Here is a 23,583-nt window from a genome sequence, read left to right on the forward strand (position 1 = left end):
TAAGACTGTTTTCCCAATGCCAGCCACTCCCTTTGTCATCACTCTTCTGATTGGTCCATGTCTTCCAGGTGAGACTTTAAAGATGTCTTCTGGTCTGATGCTTGTTTCTGGTCTGTGTAGTTTCCTGGATGCTGTTTCAATCTGTCTGACCTCATGTTCATCATTGACCTCTGTAGTCTCTCCCTTTGTGATGTAGAGCTCTGTGTAGATCTCATTCAGAAGAGTTGAGTTTCCTGCTTTAGCAATCCCCTCAAACACACACTGGAACTTCTCCTTCAGACTAGATTTAAGTTCACGTTGACAAACTGCAGCTTCATGTCCTGAATGAACAAACAACAAATAAGATCAGTGAATACATTTACAACATTTCCTGAAAGAATGAGTGAATATACAGTTACTTGTTCCATCTCTTGAGACGTTTGTAAATGTTTAATTCATTCATCAGGTTCAATGTTCATAGAAATCCTCTTACTTCTCTGCAGACGATCAGCCAGCTCCTCCTGCTTCATTCTCCTCAGGAAGTTCAGCGTGATCTTCACAAATGCCTCTCTGCTGCTCCTCCTCTGCTCTTCATCCTCACCCTCCAACACCTCCTCATCCTCCCTCTGACTCTCTAAGCATTCTGGGTAATCTGGACTCAGATCCCTCTGAATCTTCTTCAGCTCCTTCTTCACGAAAGTGACAATGTTGTCCTCCAGCAGCTGGAACAGAAAACTATCTGAATGACAACCAGACTGAAATCATGGAGACAAACATCAGATCCATGTTGGACAGACTGACAGTCCACTGGTCTACAAAGAGCAGCATAGAGATGATGGAAAGTAGTTGTTGTCCATGTACAAACCTTAAATATGGAGTCCAGCTGTGTTTGATGAACATTTAAACTTTGCTGCTTCACTCTGTGAATGAATCATCAACAATTAGTTCACATTATTGTCTCCACCATCTGTAATCAATGTGTGTTTTTCCTCACAAACATAAACCACAGTGAGTTAATGATAGTGTGTTGTGTAGTGAATGTTGTGATCAGAATAATCTCTACTGTGACATTAATAAAGAGCTGATAACATTGATCAATTCTAAACCTCTTTGTTTTACACACAATACTCCTTCAGAAAATGGCCATAGTATCAGTTAATCACAGGGACAAAAGGACAGTGTCCTGAACTATTTACCCCTCACAGACACAAAATATCACATGTAGAAGACATACTAATAGCTTTCAGAGCCTTTATATCTTACTTCATTGAAGCAGATAATTTCCTTTTAAAGTTAAAGAATCGATATCTCATCGTAGAACTGGGTTCACGTTCTGGTTGTTTTGAGTCTGGTTTCTGTTGTATCCTGGTAGATGGAGAGAAATCCTCAGTTTATCAGGTTTAAACAAGGATAAGATGAAACTTGTCAAAATCCAACAGGAATATAATCACATACACACACCCAGAAAGCCTCTGACATGACACAGTAACCTAGTCTAAAGGTGCTGCTTGTGTTACCAGCAGATGATGACAACATGAATTTTCCACAGTTAGTTCAGCAGAGACGTATTGTGGCTCTATAGTAGCAGGATTAACTCAGAAGTAAATCTGACCATGATGTTAATTTTAAATTAATTTAAATCTTACTTCTTCACAGTTGAGGGTTCTTGTCTTTTAAAGGTAATCTCTGCATCCTTTGATTGATCACTCTTCATAGACACACAGCTGGGTTCAGGTTTCTGCTGCTTCCTGATGTATTGAGAGAAATTCACTAATTATCAACATTCAGCAAGTTCAACAAAGTCTGAAGCTTCACACGATGAACATAGTATTTCACATATAAACTCCAGATGACAGTTATTATTTATTTACCTCTTCACAGTTGAGGGTTCTTGTCTTTTAAAGTCAATACCAGCACCCATTGATCGATCACTCTTCATAGACACACAGCTGGGTTCAGGTTTTAAGTCGTCAGATTCTTCTCTCTGATGACTCCTAGGAGACAAACATGAAAAACATTACCTCACAGTTACTGAAGCTGCTATAAAAACTAGAAAGAGCAGATCACTGTGGACCAACTGGACCACTGAGACCAGCTGAAAACCTGACTGAACACAAGGGGGCGCTCACTGACTTCTGTACTTCTTGTAACATTATCTTACCTTTTCTCAGATAAATGCTGTTCTCCACTCAGAGTGGATTTAGAGGGAGGGACTCCCTCCTCTCTGTCCTCACACTGATCCATGCTGCTGGATTCACATCAGCTCACACACACTTTCTACCTTCACCTGCAGAGGAAACACAAACCATTCACCTGAACATCAAATCCTTGACATCATTTCTGCTGTAAAACATCAGCTGCTCCTCCAGTGACTGGTTCTTATTTTCTGATTCATATCAGTGTCAGTGGATGAGGTCAGACAGTGACTCTACTATCAGCTGTTGTTCTACTATCAGTCCACTAGATGGAGACATGAAGCTGTAGAAATGAAAAGCTGTTAAACAGACACAGACTCTGACACGACATAAAGAACTTTATGTTTTATTTTGACTTGAGTGGTGGAGATGATGGTTTTATACCCCTGGACCCTAGAGACTCTGACACAGGTGAGCTACTCACTGGAACGAGCCCGGCTTCACTGTGATGGAGTCAGAACAGGTTAGACTGGTTCAACAGCAGGCCCCCTTTTTCCTGAACGTTCACTTTTTCTTAAGTATTTCTGTTGGAACTAAACTGATTCAAAGAGTTAATCATTATAAACTACCGACTTGACCTTCAGACAGAGTTCACACAGAGGAAAAGGGACACAACGGTGGTGATAGTGAAAGTAACTTTAGATTTAAATCTGTGGCTGGATCCAGATGAATGAAGATTTAATAATTTAATTTAATCTGATCTTCATACTGTTTGATTCCAGTGAATCATTAATTTAATAATAATGTAGACTGGTCTTCAAGCAGAGTGACACAAACTTAATAATGAAATAAGAAGTGAACATCTTCTACAAACATTATAGAGTAGAAACAAACATTAAAGTTACTGAAGACAAAGTTAAAGCTTTAAACAAATCAAACTTACAGTTTATTTAACCAGAGAGATGAAGAAGACTCCACTCCAACCTGAACACTGAACAAGTGAGTTAGCTACTTCCTGGAATAAAGCAGGTTTTTACTTGTGACAGAGACAGGACAGGTTATCCAGGTTTATCCATCAACATGTCTGTTCTTGATTCATAATCTTCTGTATCAGTGTGTTCAGGTTTCAGTTTAAGGAGTTTAATAATAATAATTACAAAGATTAAACATGCTGATAATTATATTTTAACTACATTTTCTCATTAACACAGATTGTCAGTGCAGGACTGGAGTATTTTACTACAGTGTGGTGCTTTTACTAAAGTAAAGTCACTTTAACCAACACAGCATCAGCATTACTCATTTTATAGCATATGGCTGCTTATATATTTACAATTAAAAGATGTCATGAAATAAAATTGTGCATCCACAACATCACTGTACTCTGTACAATTTTTATTTTATTGAAAACATAGAAATTGCAAAAAAACATTTCTCAGAAAAATGGTAGACTTCCTGTACTCTGACATCTATAATTACTCTTTAATATAAGAACGTTTCCCACTTTTACTTCATATTTTATGTGGTAAAAGAAAGTAAAAGAAATACACAAAGAAAAACGCTTCCCATGTAGAAGAACTGTTTTAGCTTTAGACTTTATTTGTTGGTTCTGTCAGAATAGATTGATTGCAGCTCTGTTGATGATGTTAAATGAGAAACATGTGGATGAAACTCTCCTCTTGACTCCACCTCCCAGTAACATGGTCCAGTCAGAGTCTCTCTACACACAAGCTGCTGCTGATTCAACCTCTGGATCATCAGGACTCAGCTCATCCTCTCTCAGCTCACATACCGTCCTGTTTACCTATACATCCACCTACAGAGAGAAGAAGAAAGAAGAGAGGAGATGATTTAGTGTTTCCAGAGAACTTCTTTCATCAGGTGTCAGTCAGTGATGCAGCACATCCAGTATAAAGAGCAGCAGGGACTTCAGTCCTGTTCAGAGCAGCTGTGGAGCTCAGCCAGCTTCCTTTCAGCTTCATGTTAACGTGTTGGAGCTGGAAGCTCACAGACCTGCACAGACTTGTAGGCATCAAGTCTGTTTCCTCTGCACATTTCTCTCAAGTCCACAGAGGAAATTAAACTGCTGAGAGTCATCAACGCTTCATTACTGCACAAACACTTTAGTGATGGATTTCCAGCTGTTCCATCTCAATAAAGAGTCTGAGTGTGTTGATGAACATCTCATGTGTTTCTGAAGCATCAGCTGACTAAGAAACATTGAAGATATCTGATGAAACTAATGACAGAGATACAGATGTGATGACTGGACCTCAGCAGAGGTTCTGCTCTGTAGAAAGACCACATGGTTACTAAATGTAATGATGGTTCTGTGATTTCAGGCTTCAGTCAAGACTGATCTCAGAGCTGTGACAAAGATGAAACTGATCAGTTGTTTATGTTTTGAGGTGAGAGAACAAAGAGTCTGAGATCAGATCTGATGAATGAGGACCACTGTCTCTATTCATCTAGTAAGGCTGTCAGCTGGAATCCACATTATTTCCTGAAAACATCAACACAACAAGCTTCAGGATGATCTGATTGTCTGACTGTTGTCTCTGTCTTTTGTCCAGTCTGTCTCCATTCTCCTCTGACAGCATCTCTGAAGAAAACAGCAGCAGGTTTCCAGGAAACACTTTAGATTCTGTGTCTAGTACAAAACTACTGAAAGAAGAATGAACTGACTCCAACCCTCCACTCACCTCAGAGTCTTTAGTCTACAGTCTGGACTCTTCACCAGATCAAGAAGCTGCTTCACATCTGAATCCTTCAGGTTGTTGTTACTCATCTCCAGATGTTTCAGATGGGAGGGGTTGGACTTCAGAGCTGAGACCAGAGAATCACAGCTGATCTCTGACAAACTGCAGCTCCACAATCTGAATAAAGAATAAAAGATGTTAATAAAATCATTGATAATCAATCAGATGTGTTCAGGTTTAAATGTTCAGATCAACATTACTACATCCTAATCAATGAGCTGTTCTCTAAAATGAGTAGAGTGACTTTGTCCTTGTGTTATTGTGGATCATCATCATGTCAGCCTTCTACACACATCATCCAAACATCAACACAACATTCAGACAACTATTCATGTCAACACACATCAAGAACATGCTGCATGGATCTGGATGTGTGTGTTTGTGTTTTTTCTGGATACAGATGTGACTGTTCAACACAACTTAATAACATTAATTTAGTTTAACAACAAACAGACATTTGCTACAAAATGAAGAAAAAAAACACGTCGTTGAGATGATGGATGAAATTAGGAAGAAACAAAAAAGAACTAGAGGAAAATTGAGCTAGAACTAAAAACTATGGCTTTAAGTTCTGTATGAACATAAATCAGTTCAGTTTGTAATTAAATAAATCAGATCCACAATAGTAACAGACATCCAGTGAACTGACCCCAGAGTCTCCAGTCTACAGTCTGGACTCTCCAGAAAACCACACAGATGTTTCACTCCTGAATCCTTTAGGTAGTTGTGACTCAGGTCCAGATGTTTCAGATGGGAGGGGTTGGACTTCAGAGCTGAGACCAGAGAATCACAACTGATCTCTGATAAACTGCAGTGAATCAATCTGAATGAAGAATAAAAGATGTTAATAAAATCATTGATAATCAATCAGATGTGTTCAGGTTTTAATGTTCAGATCAACATTACTACGTCCTAATCAATGAGCTGTTCTCTAAATGAGTAGAGTGACTTTGTCCTTGTGTTATTGTGGATCAGGACCAATTCTGACACAACAAAAAGTAAATAATTCAATAAATAAATACCTAAATATATATCTAAATATAAATAATTAAATACCTAAATAAATGACCTGAATGCAATTTATTTATGTATTTATCCATTTATTTATTTATTGATGCACCACTTCACATGCACCACAACATTTTCTTCAGATGAGGGGGGCTCTCCACACTGAAAAAAAAAGAACTGAATAGTATGGTTTCTTTGTGTGCGTGAGAAGATGTGATACACTACAAACATCATGTACCTGGACACGGACTCCAAATACTCCATTACTGTTAATTCTACTGTATGCATGCAAAGTATGAAAGTACTAGTTGTCAACGTCACTAATCATCCTGTATGTCACATATCTGACGTTTCCAGCAAAGATAAGAGCAGGAAAATAGTTTGAGAATCCTGTGAGTTCTGGTCACATTAATTCCTTTTAAACAGGTGAGGTGGAGCCGTGTGGCAGACAGACACGGTCAAGCAATGTAGCACTTCCTCCAAATATCTGAGGGTGGACGCTTGAGCTGGTGTACCATGCTAAATGCAACAAGTTATCAGACAGGGTCCACTGCAAAAGGTAAATAGTCCTGACTGACACTGTTACTTTCTGCCACATCAGCTAAGTGCCTCGGCTCCAGCCTGCCGTTGCTGCGCTATTTCAAATCAAGTTACCTGGCTGCTGTGAAAAGGCATGTGCAGTCTATCCGTGCACTCATGTGTGGACAGCCCCCCTCATCTGAATAACACTTTGTTGTGCACCAAGAAATAAATAGTATTTATGACTTATATTTAGGTATTTATTTATTTAATTCATTATTTATGGCAGGTATTTATTTATTTATGTTTTTATTGTGGTCGACACAACATTCAGACAACTATTCATGTCAACACACATCAAGAACATGCTGCATGGATCTGGATGTGTGTGTTTGCGTGTTGTCTGGATGTAGTTCTGACTGTTTATCAATTACAAACATTATTTCTAATGTCTAAATGTTTTATTTTTTTTTTTACTTTTTTTTATTTACACATTTTTCTTGAAAAAAAACACATCTTTAACATTTCAGACTAATTTTAGGAAAAGAGAAAATTTGAAAACTGAAAGGAAATGAAGCTAGAACTGAAAACTAAGACTTTAATTTCTATATGAACATAAATTAATTTCAGTTTGTAATTAAACAAATCAGATCCACAATAGTAACAGACATCCAGTGAACTGACCCCAGAGTCTCCAGTCTACAGTCTGGACTCTCCAGAAAACCACACAGATGTTTCACTCCTGGATCCTTCAGGTTGTTGTTGATACTCAGGTCCAGATGTTTCAGATGGGAGGGGTTGGACTTCAGAGCTGAGACCAGAGAATCACAGCTGATCTCTGACAAACTGCAGCTAATCAATCTGAATAAAGAATAAAAGATGTTAATAAAATCATTGATAATCAATCAGATGTGTTCAGGTTTTAATGTTCAGATCAACATTACTACGTCCTAATCAATGAGCTGTTCTCTAAAATGAGTAGAGTGACTTTGTCCTTGTGTTATTGTGGATCATCATCATGTCAGCCTTCTACACACATCATCCAGACATCAACACAACATTCAGACAACTATTCATGTCAACACACATCAATAACATGCTCCATGGATCTGGATGCGTGTGTTTGTGATTTTTTTTTTTTTTTTTTTTGCGATAGAGATGTGACTGTTTAACACAAATTAATAACATTCATTTACTTCAACAACAGACATTTGCTACGAAATGACCAAAAAGCAAACAAAAAAAAAACAAACACATGTCGTTGAGATGATGGATGAAATTAGGAAGAAAAAAAAGAACTAGAGGGAAATGAAGCTAGAACTGAAAACTAAGACTTTAAGTTATGTATGAACATAAATTAAGTTCAGTTTGTAATTAAACAAATCAGATCCACAATAGTAACAGACATCCAGTGAACTGACCCCAGAGTCTCCAGTCTACAGTCTGGACTCTCCAGAAAACCACACAGATGTTTCACTCCTGGATCCTCCAGGTTGTTGTAACTCAGGTCCAGATGTTTCAGATGGGAGGGGTTGGACTTCAGAGCTGAGACCAGAGAATCACAGCTGATCTTTGACAACCTGCAGCCAAACAATCTGAATAAAGAAAAAAAGATGTTAATAAAATCATTGATAATCAATCAGATGTGTTCAGGTTTTAATGTTCAGATCAACATTACTACGTCCTAATCAATGAGCTGTTCTCTTAAAATGAGTAGAGTGACTTTGTCCTTGTGTTATTGTGGATCAGGACCAATTCTGACAAAAGAAAAAGTAAATAATTCAATTAAATAAATACTAAATATTAATCTAAATATAAATAATTAAATACCTAATATAAATGACCTAAATGCAATTTATTGTATGTATTTATCCATTTATTTTATTTGTTGATGCACCACTTCACATGCACCACAACATTTTCTTCAGATGAGGGGGGCTGTCCACGCTGAAAAAAAGAAGTGAATAGTATGGTTTCTTTGTATCGTGAGAAGATGTGATTACACTACAACATCATGTACCTGGACACGGACTCCAAATACTCCTATTACTGTTAATTCTACTGTATGCATGCAAAGTATGAAAGTACTAGTTGTCAACGTCACTAATCATCCTGTAATGTCACATATCTGACGTTTCCAGCAAAGATAAGAGCAGGAAAATAGTTTGAGAATCCTGTGAGTTCTGGTCACATTAATTCCTTTTAAACAGTGTGAGGTGGAGCCGTGTGGCAGACAGACCACGGTCAAGCAATGTAGCACTTCTCCAAATATCTGAGGGTGGACGCTTGAGCTGGTGTACCATGCTAAATGCAACAAGTTATCAGACAGGGTCCACTGCAAAAGGGAAATAGTCCTGACTGACACTGTTACTTTCTGCCACATCAGCTAAGTGCCTCGGCTCCAGCCTGCCGTTGCTGCGCTATTTCAAATCAAGTTACCTGGCTGCTGTGAAAAGGCATGTGCAGTCTATCCGTGCACTCATGTGTGGACAGCCCCCCTCATCTGAATAACACTTTGTTGTGCACCAAGAAATAAATAGTATTTATGACATATATTTAGGTATTTATTTATTTAATTCATTATTTATGGCAGGTATTTATTTATTTATTTATTTATGTTTTTATTGTGGTCGACACAACATTCAGACAAATATTCATGTCAACACACATCAAGAACATGCTGCATGGATCTGGATGTGTGTGTTTGTGTGTTGTCTGGATGTAGTTCTGACTGTTAATCAATACAAACATTATTTCTTACAACAAAACATATTCTTTTTTTTTCACTTTTTTTACTCACACATTTTTCTTGCAAACTAAAAAAAAACACGTCTTTGATATTTTAGACTAAATTTAGGAAAAGGAAAGAGAAAATTTGAAAACTTGAAAACTGAAAGGAAATGAAGCTAGAACTGAAAACTAAGACTTTAAATTCTATATGAACATAAATTAAGTTCAGTTTGTAATGAAACAAATCAGATCCACAATAGTAACAGACATCCAGTGAACTGACCCCAGAGTCTCCAGTCTACAGTCTGGACTCTCCAGAAAACCACACAGATGTTTCACTCCTGAATCCTTCAGGTTGTTTTCACTCAGCTCCAGATGTTTCAGATGGGAGGGGTTGGACTTCAGAGCTGAGACCAGATAATCACGCTGATCTCTGACAAACTGCAGCCATTTCAATTGAATATAGAATTAAAAGACGTTAATAAAATCATTGATAATCAATCAGATGTGTTCAGGTTTTAATGTTCAGATCAACATTACTACGTCCTAATCAATGAGCTGTTCTCTAAATGAGTTAGAGTGACTTTGTCCTTGTGTTATTGTGGATCATCATCATGGTCAGCCTTCTACACACATCATCCAAACATCAACCACAACATTCAGACAACTATTCATGTCAACACACATCAATAACATGTCTGTGACCTCAGTCAAGTCTCTCATTACAGGATCAATATCAAATCACACATGTTGAAAACAAACTGTTTCATTAGTTCATGGTTCCATGACCTTCTTCTTCCTGTATTTGGTATCTCAGTAGGTTGGTATCGTTAAAATGTTTAAAGGACAAGTTCATATTTTCAGTCTGTCTTCAAGCAACAGTCACATGTCAGATGAACATTACAGAGTTCTTAGAATTCCTACTGTCCACACTGACTGTGAAGTGGTCTCTTCCTAACACAACTACACTGGAAGAAATGACTTGATGAGTTTCTCCACAGACAGTATGAACAGAAAGAATGATTCCTGACTCTAATAACTCTTTAAATGTACATGTGAACACTAGACTGGTCCTGATTTGAGATCAGACCGACCACTGATGACTGAGGAGACACCTGCTGATAATAACAACATGATGCTCCTTCATTTAAACCAACTGTTGCTGCTCCATTTTCTATCTGTCAATCCTGACAAGAAAACTGTTTAATGTGATAAAAACATTCAGTGAACTGACCTCAGAGTCTCCAGTCTACAGTTTGGACTCTTCAGTCCATCACACAGATGCTTCACTCCTGAATCCTTCAGGTTGTTGTTACTCATGTCCAACTCTGTCAGATGGGAGGGGTTGGACTTCAGAGCTGAGGCCACAACTTCACAGTGACTCTCTGAGAGTCCACAGTCAGAAAATCTGTCATGACACATAAATATAAAACATGTTAATATGAATGAAGACACTTTATTATTTACTTCATGCATTTGATAATAAACAGTTGGACTCATCCTGTTTGACATTTTGTTTTTCACATCAGTGATTCAGCTTCTTATCTGACATGACACAATAATTCTCATCAGTTTCTCTTAAACCTGCAGACTTTTAAACTTTGTTTTAATCTGCAAATGAATGGAGATAAATGGAGATAGATTTAGGCTTCTTCCACACAGTCTGTCAGTGTGATCTGATCCAATGTCGGACTCCACAAAGTCATCATGATTAAAATAAAATAGATGCAGAAAAATCAACCCTTTAAAACAGATCAAATTAAATTATTCAACAGACATCTATAATATCCTGTATATATAAATAAAGGAAGATAACAGAAGAATAAATGTCAAAAATAAGAATTATTAGAAATAAACCTGTAACAAAATAAAACTGATATGTAATGTTTGCAATAAATAAGTTTAATAGGGTGATAATTTTATAGTGTGAACATGTAAAGAACTAAACTACTATAAACTGATTCATAATGTTAATCACATCTGGACATACTGAGCCTTTCTGCAGTTCCTCACAGCTGGAATCAGTCTCCGTCGTCCCTCCCATGATGTGTTGAACTTGTTCAGGTCCAACTCATCCAGAACCTCCTCTGACATCTGCAGCATGTAGGCCAGAGCTGAGCAGTGGATCTCAGAGAGTTCCTTCTCTGATCTGTTCTCTGACTTCAGGAACTCTTGGATCTCCTGATGAACTGAGAGGTCGTTCATCTCCATCAGACAGTGGAAGATGTTGATGTTTCTGTCAGGAGAAATGTTGTACATGTTCATCTTCTTTAGGTTGTTGATGGCTCTCTGGATGATTTCTGGACTGATCTCTGTCTGACCCAGCAGACCTCTTAACAGTCTCTGGTTGGACTGCAGACAGACGCCATGGAGGAAGCGAACCATCAGGTCCAGGTGACCATTTTTACTCTCCAGGGATTTCTCCATGACTCTGTTCAGGAAGACATCCAGAGTTGAGTCATTGAAGTTTTGTCCCAGGAAGTCTACCAGGACTTCTGTCTCCCTGTTGGTGTAACAGTGGATCATGTAGACTGCAGCCAGAAACTCCTGAACACTCAGATGGACGAAGCAGAACACCTTGTCCTGGTACAGTCCTCTCTCCTCTTTAAAGATCTGTGTCAACACTCCTGAGTACACTGAGGCTGCTCTGATATCGATGCCACACTCTGTCAGGTCTGATTCATAGAAGATCAGGTTTCCTTTCAGCAGCTGATCAAAAGACAGTTTTCCCAGAGACTCAATCATCTTCCTGGTCTCTGGACTCCAGTGTGGATCAGTCTCAGATCCTCCATCATACTTGACCTTCTTCACTTTGGTCTGAACCACCAGGAAGTGGATGTACATCTCAGTCAGGGTCTTGGGCAGCTCTCCTCTCTCTCTGGTTTTCAACACATCCTCCAGAACTGTAGCAGAGATCCAGCAGAAGACTGGGATGTGACACATGATGTGGAGGCTTCGTGATGTCTTGATGTGGGAGATGATGCTGCTGGCCTGCTCCTCATCTCTGAATCTCTTCCTGAAGTACTCCTCCTTCTGGGGGTCAGTGTAACCCTCTGACCTCTGTCACCATGTCAACACACTCAGGAGGGATCTGATTGGCTGCTGCAGGTCGTGTGGTTATCCAGAGGTGAGCAGAGGGAAGCAGTTTCCCCCTGATGAGGTTTGTCAGCAGCACATCCACTGAGGTGGACTCTGTAACATCAGTCAGGATCTCAGTGTTGTGGAAGTCCAGAGGAAGTCGACACTCATCCAGACCGTCAAAGATGAACACAACCTGGAACTCTTCAAACCTGCAGATTCCTGCTTCTTTGGTTTCAGTGAAGAAGTGATGAACAAGTTCCACCAAGCTGAACTTTCTCTCTTTCAACAAATTCAGCTCTCTGAAAGTCAATGGAAATATGAAGTGGATGTTCTGGTTGGCTTTGTCTTCAGCCCAGTCCAGAGTGAACTTCTGTGTTAAGACTGTTTTCCCAATGCCAGCCACTCCCTTTGTCATCACTCTTCTGATTGGTTTCTCTCTTCCAGGTGAGGCTTTGAAGATGTCTTCTGGTCTGATGGTTGTTTCTGGTCTGTCTAGTTTACTGGATGCTGTTTCAATCTGTCTGACCTCATGTTCATCATTGACCTCTGTAGTCTCTCCCTCTGTGATGTAGAGCTCTGTGTAGATCTCATTCAGAAGAGTTGAGTTTCCTACTTTAGCAATCCCCTCAAAGACACACTGGAACTTCTCCTTCAGGCTAGATTTAAGTTCACGTTGACAGAAGTCTGAAGCAACAACAACAAATAAGTTCAGTGAATACACATCCAACATTTAATTCCCTGAAAAAATGAGTGATTATCTGTGTAAGAAATTACACACTACACATTATAATATTTAATTCCCCTAAATAATGTGTGTCTAACTACATCTATGAGACATTAGTAAATGTTTAATTCATTCATCAGGTTCAATGTTCATAGAAATCCTCTTACTTACTCTGCAGACGATCAGCCAGCTTCTCCTGCTTCATTCTCCTCAGGAAGTTCAGTGTGATCTTCACAAATGCCTGTCTGCTATTCCACCTCTGCTCTTCATCCTCACCCTCCAACACCTCCTCATCCTCCCTCTGACTCTCTAAGCATTCTGGGTAATCTGGACTCAGATCCCTCTGAATCTTCTTCAGCTCCTTCTTCACAAAAGTCACAATGTTGTCCTCCAGCAGCTGGAACAGAAAACTATCTGAATGACAACCAGACTGAAATCATGGAGACAAACATCGGACTCATGTGGACAAACTGACAGTCCACTGGTCTACAAAGAGCAGCATGGAGATGATGGAAAGTAGTTGTTGTCCATGTACAAACCTTAAATATGGAGTCCAGCTGTGTTTGATGCTGATGAACAGACTGATCACTGACAACCCCTGGGTGACTCCTTTTCCTTGTTTTCTTATCTTTCTTTTCAGTCCATTCTCTTTTAGACACTCCAGTTTTGATTTACCAACTTTCTCCTAATAAACACAGACAGATTATACAATGAACCTAGAAAACCCTGAGACATGCCCTGACAAAACCCTAAATCATTTCAAGACTTGATCATTATGCCCTACAAGGAAAACTCATATTATTGTTTATATTCACAACCAGGGCTTGACATTAACTTTTATTGATCACCAGCCACTGTGGCTAGTTGTTTTCTAAAGTTACTAGCCACTTAACATTTTCACTAGTCACAGTTTTGTTTTTGGGAAATTACAGGGTAATGTTGTTTAACACTGCAGGTCATCATCAAGTATTCAGCTTCCATTAAGTTTTTTTTTTTTCTGGTCCCCTCCCCAGGTTTCTGACACCTTCTATATGCCTATGGCCTCCACATTATCAGTTCACCAGAAGACCAGAAGAAGACAACGCCTGACTACAGTGACGTTGGTCACGAATGGACCAGTGAGAAAACACTGTGAACACATAGTGCTCGTTGTAGTGTCATGGTATCACTTTGCATTTCGATTATCATTTCAGATGCTGTTTGAGAAAACTACAATTAAAAAATGTGTCAATAATTCAGCCCGCCAAAGCGGCTCGTGGGAGTGGCTGAGTTACCTGCCACTGCTGAAATTCACCCGTATTTGGAGGGTGTTAATGGTAAGCCCTATTCACAACCTCATTATTTCTAAAATAAGGTGAAGTTCAAGACTTTAAACTAAATTCGGGATAGGGATAGGGATTCCTATTCACCAAAACACCATACAGCATCACACGTCACACAGCAACATCTGCTTTTTTTATAATCTGTTCATCTTGCAAGTTATTTGAGGAAGAATGTAGAAGATAAAGAGTGAAACACATAGGAGGTCAGAACTAAATTGTCAAAATAATCATAGGCATGAGCAGCTTGAACCCAGAGGAAGATGGATGAAAGTTGCTTTATTAGCATTTTACCTTTTTGCATCAGAAGGATGTTCTTGTTTAAAATAAATAGGGAGCTCCATCGACCTGTTGCTCTTAAAGGACACACAGCTTGAACCAGAATCAGATTCAGGCGTCTCTGGTCTGAACTGCTGCTTTGTTCTTCAACACAACACAGAAAGTTTTCTGATGTCAGAATAAACGTCCTGGTTACTTTTACAGATCAGTTGTAAAGGAACAGTGTTGAACTGAATGCTATCTGATTAATGCAGAAGCTGCAGGAGTTCAAGGTTAAACATGTACAGAGATTTAATAGGACTGTTTAAAACAAAGTGAATTAATATTTATTGTTGGATTTAAATACAGTTACCTCTTGTTAGCAGAAGGTTGTTCTTGTTTAAAATCAGTGATGCGACCCATTGACTTGTCGCTCTTGAAGGACACACGACTGGATTCAGAATCAAGAGAGGCTGTGCTCTTATATGACCTGATTAAATTACTTAAATTATTAATTAAATGTTCTGTGGAATAAACCATACATTTTTTGACATGACACTAACAACTCACCTTAGTTTTTGTTTATATTCAGTGATACTGTCATTTGACTTGTAGCTCTTTAAGGACACACCACTGGGTTCAGGTTCAGGTTCATTCCTGTGAATGATAAATGAGATGTGATTTGAAAGATGAGTTCTGACATGTAGAAGAGTCATAGACTAGTTATAAATGTTCATCTCACCTCTGATCTCTGGTCTGGTTCTCACGTTCTCCACTCAGAGTGGTTTTAGAGGGAGGGACTCCCTTCTCTCTGTCCTCACACCGATCCATTCTGCTGGATTCACATCAGCTCACACACACTTTCTACCTTCACCTGCAGAGGAAACACAAATCATTCACCTGAACATCAAACCCTTGACATCATTTCTGCTGTAAAAACATCAGCTGCTCCTCCAGTGACTGGTTCTTATTTTCTGACTCATATCAGATGCTGTTGTTATGAGTCCACTTTCTGTCTTCTACTATCAGTTGTTGTCTTTCTACGATCAGTCCAGTAAACTGAGTCATGAAGCTGCAGAAGTGAAAAGCAGTTAAACACAGACTGAACCTTCATCTACAAACATTATAGAGCCGAAACAAAGAGTAAAGTTAAAGTTTGAAACTAAACTTGCAGTTTATTTAACCAGTCCTGAAAACAAATCCAACAATTCCCTCTCCTCTCCAACCTGGACACTGTGACAGAGATGAGCTACTTCCTGGAACGAGTCACAAGTTAATAAAAAAGACCTTTGACAAGTCTGTGACTTCCAGTTAATTCTAACTAACGTTTGTGTACCTACACCTCAACACGTACATTTGTTGTTAATAAAGTTGATGACTTAACTAACTCTAAACCTGATCTTATTCACAGACACTGACAACAGACATCCACACAAAATCGATATTCAGAGTTTAACCACTAACTCCTTCGCCCCAACTTAAACCTTCGGCTCAGACTCGGTTAAATATTGATCCGATTTCTTCAAACTAAGCAGCTGAAATCTGATGTTAAAGAATAAAACGTGTGAAACTGCTGCTGAGTTTAACTTCAGACGGAGGTTAGCACAGAGGACAATGATGTGTTCTTCTTTAGCATTTTCATTTTTAACAGAATATTCTGGTCACAACCTGCAGATGACGACATTTACAAAAAAAATAATAACAGTTATGACCTGACTCAAGAGGCGCATTAGGTGACGGATGACAGAGTTACACTAATAATGATTTATTTCATTTAAAAGAAAACAAAAAGATGACAGAGACATTATATAATGAATTATAAGATGAACACAGGTGATAATAAGAGTTTTAAAATGGCCTGAACCCAGAAACATTTATAATCACATAAACAGATAATATTCATTGACGCCTTCTGGAAACACTCGTCTAATCGTTTCTGTGTTGTAGGAAAAGACAATCTGCATCAATGTGCAGCTGAAAAACACATTACGATGCCTTTCATTCATAAATATTCAGTGACTGACTCCAGATCAAACAGGTCACTGATGGGATTTAGTACTGAAACAGTGAACAGCAAGAAAACCAACAGGACATGAAGCTACAGTGATAGAAAAATAAAATCTTTCTTTTCCTCCTTAGTGGGTCATCAAATGTCCCAATGGAGAAACTGTCCTCATGGTCAGTATTGAGAGGACAGATTATTAGGAACAGTCCAGTGTCCAGTAGTCACCAAGCAGCAGAAACTTTAAATATCCCATTTTCCTGAACGCAGCAGTGAGATGGTGACTATGTTCATCTGTTCATCCTCTGTTCTGTTGCCGTAATGTTTAGTTTAGTATTTTAATATTTAATAGAATATTTTGGTCATATTAAAATACTGTGTAAAAATCTTTCTGTGTCATATTGTAGAAATAAATTCAAAATATCAGTCACTGTTCAAATAACTGTGACGGAGAAAAGATGAACAACATAGAGATGATTTAATGATACAGACAATAAATATGTTTAAATTATTAAAACTGCCTCCAGTGGTCACTGTCAGTAACTACATCACATCCAGGGGAGATTCTACGGTCAGAGCTTTATAATACATTTTATAATAACAACAGATTTTATTTAAGAATCGCCTTTAAAGTCACCCAAGGACACTTTACAGAAAGACAGAAATGAATACAACAGTAGATAGACACAAAGAAACAATATTCAAACATCCAAATACATAAACATAGAATAAGCAACATTAAAGGAATGAGTAGGAACGATAAGTGCACAACAAACTTAAAGATATGAAGGTTAATAAAGCCCTGCAACAAGAGACAACATCATTCTATTTATTAAACCACATACTTTCTACTATTGTGCTAAGTTTTTGTTATTTTTGGGTCATCTTATCATATAGACAACTTTTAAAAAACATTCTTATTTTTGGGGGTGTTAGGACAAAAAGATGTGAATACAGATGATATATAACAATAATAATAATGATAATAATTGTGTAAAAGTGCTATTCTCTGATGAGAGGAGGAGAGAGGAGTATAATCACTAGTCTCTGTCCTACTATCACATTTTATTTTGAATAAATAAATACTTAATATCACATGAAATAATATTCTGGTGAATATTAAGAAGGTTCTTCATCATAAATGTTATCGGGGGAAACACGTTGTTATCATGACGAATAAATCATCTAAACTAGATTAAACTGAAGCGGAGTGACGTCCGTTCACCTGAATTAATGCGCGCTCCCGAGACACAGCTGTTCATGCTCACACACACAGACACAAAATGGCGGATAGATTTATAGTTTCCTCCTTCATCCCGACTTTATATTTTCAGCTCCGTCTCAGTTAACGTGAACTATTTCTGAAGTGTTGTTATGTTGTTACTGATGTTGAACAGTTACACATAATAAACCTTCACACCTTTAGACAGAGTTTATACAGAGAAAAAGATCTGCGACACAACGGTGGTGAAAGTGAAAATAACTTTAGACTTAAATCTGAGGCTGGATCCGGATTAATGAAGATTTAATAATTTAATTTAATCTGATCATCGCACTGTTTGATTCCAGTGAATCATTTATCTATTAATAATGTAGACTGATCTTCAAACAGAGTGACACAAACTTAATAATGAAATACGAAGTGAACATCTTCTACAAACATTACAGAGCAGAAACAAACATTAAAGTTACTGAAGACAAAGTTAAAGCTTTAAACAAATCAAACTTACAATTTATTTAACCAGTCCAGAGAGATGAAGAAGACTCCACTGCAACAATGAAACTGAACAGGTGAGTTATACTTCAGGAATGAGGCAGGTTTTTACCTGTGACAGAGGTAGAACAGGTTAGACAGGAGAAGGTTTTTATCCGTCCAACATGTCTGTTGTTGTTTCATAATCTTCTACATCTGGAGTATTTTACCAAAGTAAATGATGTGAATAAATCCTCAGTGTAACTAAGCTGTCTGCTGTGAAGGATTCAGTTTGTTCCTCCTCATTATAAACAGACATAATGTTGACTGACGGCTTCTGGAAACACTCGTCTGATAGTTTCTATGTTGTAGTAAAACACAGTCTGCAGTGTTATATCTAAAAACTTGCTTCATTCATAAATATTCAGTAAATTATTCAGTATATTATTGATGGGTTTTGGTGGTGAACCAGTGAACTGCAAGAGAGTCGACAACATGACAGTCAGTGACAGGTAGATACAGTGGGAGAAAAATATTAAAAAAATATTAGTAACAGACGTAGTGTACAGCAGTGAACCACTGTCAGGCTTATGGTGAAGGTCTAAATAAAAAGCTCAAATATCATATTGTCCCTGAACGGTCCTTGAATGATGAACTGAAAGTGGAGACACAGTAAGATGATGACTATGTTCATCTGTTGAGCTTCTGTTGTTGTAATGTGTTGTTTGGTGTTTTATTTGTTTAACAGTGTATTGTGGACTTTATGGAACTGGTTATGTTTATTTTAAGAAACTAAATAAGACTCTTTGAGTAAAAAATCTTCTCAAACCATAGATTCAAATCGATGTTTAAATGACCTGTGATGGAGAGTTGTCTCCCTCTGGTGGTGGTAAAGTGAACTGTAAGGCATCCACGATCACTATCCTCTAGTGGTCACTGTCAGTAACTACAACTGTCCACATCCAATAATACATTGATATTTACTACAGTTTTGTCAATGACAATGACACAGTTGTTTGTTTCCACATTTTTTATTGGAGTTTGTACCAAAGGAAATATCAAAGATTTTTTATTTTGAATTAACTATATTTATTCTGACACTTTATTTTACAAGTAATCTGTTTTCCAGGTCATTTCATTGAACTCTGACTCATAATTTCCTAAAACATAATCTGTTATTTACCAAAATTTCCTCGAAAAACACAAACAACCAAAAACCAACTCTAAAAAATGACTCTGGGCTGCTGAACATTAATGAATCATCTTTAATCATCTGCAGGTTAAAGCTTCTGAAATGATGATTTGATGAAAACAACTGTTCTAAGACGCTGGAATCTACTGAACGGAGACAAACAAGCGAAGACAGACGTGAGAATATGAACAATGAGAAACATCAGAAAGGACTGTTGATGCTGGCAGGTTTACTATATTCCTGTGTGTCTTTCTTTTGTTAGGAGTGGTATTATGTGTGTTAAGTATGAACTGACTCCAACCCTCCACTCACCTCAGAGTCTCCAGTCTACAGTCTGGACTCTTCACAAGATCAAGAAGCTGCTTCACATCTGAATTCTTCAGGTTGTTTCCAGAGCTATAGAGTAAAACTTTGTTTTGTTTTACTCTATAGCTCTGCTTTACACTCATCGCACTGTAGTTACACTTTGTGGCCACTAGATGGGATAAACATACTGAATTTGGGCAGAGACTGAGATTAGTTTTATTTGTATCGCTCCATTTTTTCCATAATTATTATCAAGAAAGAAAAGGAAGGATTGTTGATGTTGGAAACTTTTAAACAGGATATTTGTTTTTGTTTTTAATGTGTCTGAATAATTCAAGAGGAACTGGACTTCATGTGTTGGTACTATTAGATCAGATTAGTTACAGTTCTGTTGATGGTCTTAAACAGTGGTGTAGTCTAGTTTATTCTAGTGGGTATACTCTGACTGTTCCCCTCCCAGCCTCGTACACCCCCGTCCTGGAGCAACATCTGTCCTGCAGCCCCCCTCCCAGAGCAGCAGCTGCTCCAAAACGGCCCCACACAAGAACCACCAGGCTCATTAATGCATAAAGTCTGGATCCACACATAACTGAGGTCATGAAGGACTGGTTATGTATTATCTGAATGTAAATGTATTGGAAGCAACACAAGATGTATAACAGACATGAACAGCTGGACTTTAATTAACCACTGAACAGACAGTGACAAGACAAATAAGTTTCAAGTAAAGAAAAAGGACCTAGAGCTGTTTGTGGTTTGTGTCTGAGGACTGGATTTTAAAGGACACCCACTCCTCAGATGTAGACGCCCTTTCCTTTGTGAGGACGCCAGTGGATTTTGTTGCAGTGCAGATACACAACCTGGAGGTAAACAACAACATCAGTAATGAACATTATGATCCATTATTGTCCTTTTTGTATCTATATTAGCATTAAGACCTGCTGAACGGAGCCACAACTATTAATGAACTGTTTACAATCTTCAGCCATGGAGAAGAAAAGGCCTGAAAACTAGACAAAAGGAGGAAAAACTCAACTATATCCAACACATCAGTCATTTAATGGTGAACATGGGGCCTTAATTAATAAGACGACAATGAATTCATTTCATTTTTATGAACAACTTTCTGAATGAACTACATTAACATTTGAACACAGCGTTAACTTTGTACATTTAAACTGTTTCTAGCAGCTTTAAATGTCGTCTAATGTTTCACTAACTTTCTGTTTCTCCGCTCTAACCAAGGAGGCCTGTTTTTAAATTCCCTCTCCTGACTCTCACTCCACAAGGCTGGCCAGGTCCAGTTCTCATCTACACAAACACACACACAGAGCAGCAGCAGCAGCAGCTCCTTGATTTCAACCAAACCACCAGTGACTAGTTTTAGGTAGAATTCAATGAGCCAATCACCTGCTGTTCCAATAGTGGTGACTATTATTCTAACATACATGAGCTCCACTTACCAGGTAGGACGACAGCGTCATCAGCTCTCCTCCCCTACCATCTCAAATAGTGTCACTGGGCTTCCTTTTCTTTCTTCTCATTGTTTTTTCTCCACATTCCTTCTCCACTGACGAGCGTTGGACCAGTTCAAGTTGTCGACTCGTTCCCGCCGCACAACTTCACTGCTTCCTTAGTAGTTAACGTCGGGTCCACGTCACGCTTGACGGAAGCCCCCATGGTCCAAAAGTGAACGCTTGGTAACACAGAGAAGGTCCATTTATGAACGGGAAAGTGAAGTTATGTCACTAAACCAGGCTGATACGCATCGTTGTGTGTTTTTCAGCGGTTAGACGACAATTCAGGAGCTTTTCTAGTGGATATACGGCGTTTACCTGCGTATCACATAGACTACACCACTGGTCTGACATGGAGAAACATGTGGATGAAGCTCTCCTCTTGACTCCACCTCCCAGTAACATGGTCCAGTCAGAGTCTCTCTACACACAAGCTGCTGCTGATTCAACCTCTGGATCATCAGGACTCAGCTCATCCTCTCTCAGCTCACATACCGTCCTGTTTAGAACAATGGCCAACATCTGGAGAGAGAAGAAGAAAGAACAGAGGAGATGATTTAGTGCTTCATCTCTCACTCTAAACGTATTCAGCTGAAGGAGATTAACAACCAATCAAGGCCTGAATCAACAGTCCCAACTTTTAAAATGTGAATATCTGCTACTTTTCTTTCTCATCAACTGAATTTCCTCCAGTTTGAAACTGTTGGTGGAACCAAAGAAGTGATCTGGACATGTTGCCTTCAGCTGTAAGAAATCAGAAAAGTAGTTTTGCTCCAGTTTCTGCTCATTTTAAAGAGAAATTAATTGATGAATAAGAACAGTCCTTTATACTCACCTCATTTAAACTGATGCTCAACCTGTAGACCCAACACCTCACAGCTGCAACCAATGGAAATGATTGATTTCTTTCTGAAGCTGAACATTCAGGTTATTAAATTTACAGCTAAATAAAGCAGTAAACTAACAAATCTTTCCATTTAAGATGCTGTGTCCATTCAAACGAGTCCCTTTGCTTTAACGTAATCACTTAATCATTGTCCTCCTGCCAACAGAGAAGGCCTAGTTTGGAAAACAACCACTTTGAGACATTTCCAGTCACAGGGACACCTTGATAAAGTTGTTCTCATCAGAGAGGAGGAACAATCTGTCCTCAAAGAGGTTGAAGCGCGCACATTCAATCTGGAAATGTCTTTTTCATTTTCCCCGGCTGAAAATGGCTGGAAAAGTGTTGGTGTTCTGCAGCAGAACTTGAAACTATCTGGTCCGGACTGATGTTTGGATCAGTGCGACAGAAAGGGTGACAAACGGAGATTTGTGTGGAAACGGACAGAGCAGAGGTTTTTCCTCGGAGTACGGGGAGCTAAAAACAGACTGAAAAAGTACACATTCCTCTTTTGAGGATGAGCTTCATTGTTTAACACAAAAACAAGCATTTGACGTATTAAGGTTCAACTCCCTCAACATCTTATTGGCTCAGAGGGAAGCGCACGCTTTTGTTGAACAATATTTAAAGTGAATCCTGAAACGTGATTCATCAGAAGTTATGGGTGATTACAGGTTGTCTAGATAAAGTTTGTCATCATCTGCTTGCACCTGTGTACTCTCCAACCACTCCAACTCAGACCAGCTGATGAAGTAAAAGTTTAAATTGGATGAAAAATATACAGAAATATGTGTAAATATATCCACATATAACTACACGCTCTTAGAAATGACACTGTGAACGGACCAGGATGAGTGTGGAACCGGATATTATTGACATAGTATAAAGCAAGGACGCAGAAAAACGTGACACAGCAATAAATGTTTGCAGAAAATGTTCCTGATTAAGCTGCGTAATAGCAGCAGCAGTGTTTCTCAAAGGAGCCGCGAACATGTGTCCTCTCACTTTGAGCTACTTTGAATTAATAAACCAAAACTCACCGGCTCGGCTGCGTGCTGTCACAAAATATCCGCTTACTGACCAAAAACACAACTATTGTGAGGAGAGTGTCGCCCTGTTTCGCTCAGTGTCTCTTTTCTCTTTGGATGAAGCCGCAGTAACAACAGCCGCTGACCACGCCCCCTGCGTAACGCGAAGATTGCGTCATTACGTAAGTCTGTGACACCTACGTACTGTTTTCTTATTTTATTTACCTCTAAATCACTAAAAAACACAATAAATCCTCTATTTCTAACAAACATGTAAAAGAACACTGAAATGCATCAACCTGATTTAATAAATACATTTATTCAAGTTATTTTTATACTAAAGTATTTCAACGTTTTACTAATACACTCACATCTTGTCAAATTTCCCATCATTTACTTTAACCAACACAGCATCAGCATTACTCATTTTATAGCATATGGCTGCTTTTA

The 23,583-nt window shown here is 38.5% G+C and overlaps 1 protein-coding gene and 2 long non-coding RNA genes across 3 annotated transcripts in view; all 3 read right to left on the reverse strand.

Annotated features, from left to right (window-relative positions):
• LOC125001222 (NACHT, LRR and PYD domains-containing protein 3-like) overlaps positions 1-15,575 on the reverse strand; it is a 174,398-nt gene extending 158,823 nt beyond the window's left edge. The window contains exons 1-2 of the mRNA XM_047577144.1: positions 15,255-15,575; positions 15,083-15,169 (exon numbers count right to left, since the gene is read on the reverse strand). Coding sequence (XP_047433100.1) covers positions 15,083-15,169; positions 15,255-15,343 — 176 coding nt within the window. The 5' untranslated portion in view covers positions 15,344-15,575. The remainder of the gene's footprint in view (positions 1-15,082; positions 15,170-15,254) is intronic.
• On the reverse strand, positions 5,604-9,474 carry LOC125001090. The gene is made up of 2 exons (XR_007111502.1): positions 9,414-9,474; positions 5,604-5,696 (listed from the first exon to the last, which is right to left on the reverse strand). It is a non-coding gene; the product is annotated as an uncharacterized LOC125001090 (long non-coding RNA).
• A 3,650-nt stretch (positions 15,576-19,225) lies between the features above and the next one.
• Positions 19,226-23,288, reverse strand: LOC125001040. Its single transcript, XR_007111440.1, has 4 exons — positions 23,146-23,288; positions 21,541-21,744; positions 21,169-21,401; positions 19,226-20,565 (listed from the first exon to the last, which is right to left on the reverse strand). It is a non-coding gene; the product is annotated as an uncharacterized LOC125001040 (long non-coding RNA).
• Between the last annotated feature and the right edge of the window lie 295 nt (positions 23,289-23,583).

This window comes from Mugil cephalus, chromosome 23 (assembly GCF_022458985.1).
Source record: "Mugil cephalus isolate CIBA_MC_2020 chromosome 23, CIBA_Mcephalus_1.1, whole genome shotgun sequence".
NCBI lineage: Eukaryota > Metazoa > Chordata > Actinopteri > Mugiliformes > Mugilidae > Mugil > Mugil cephalus.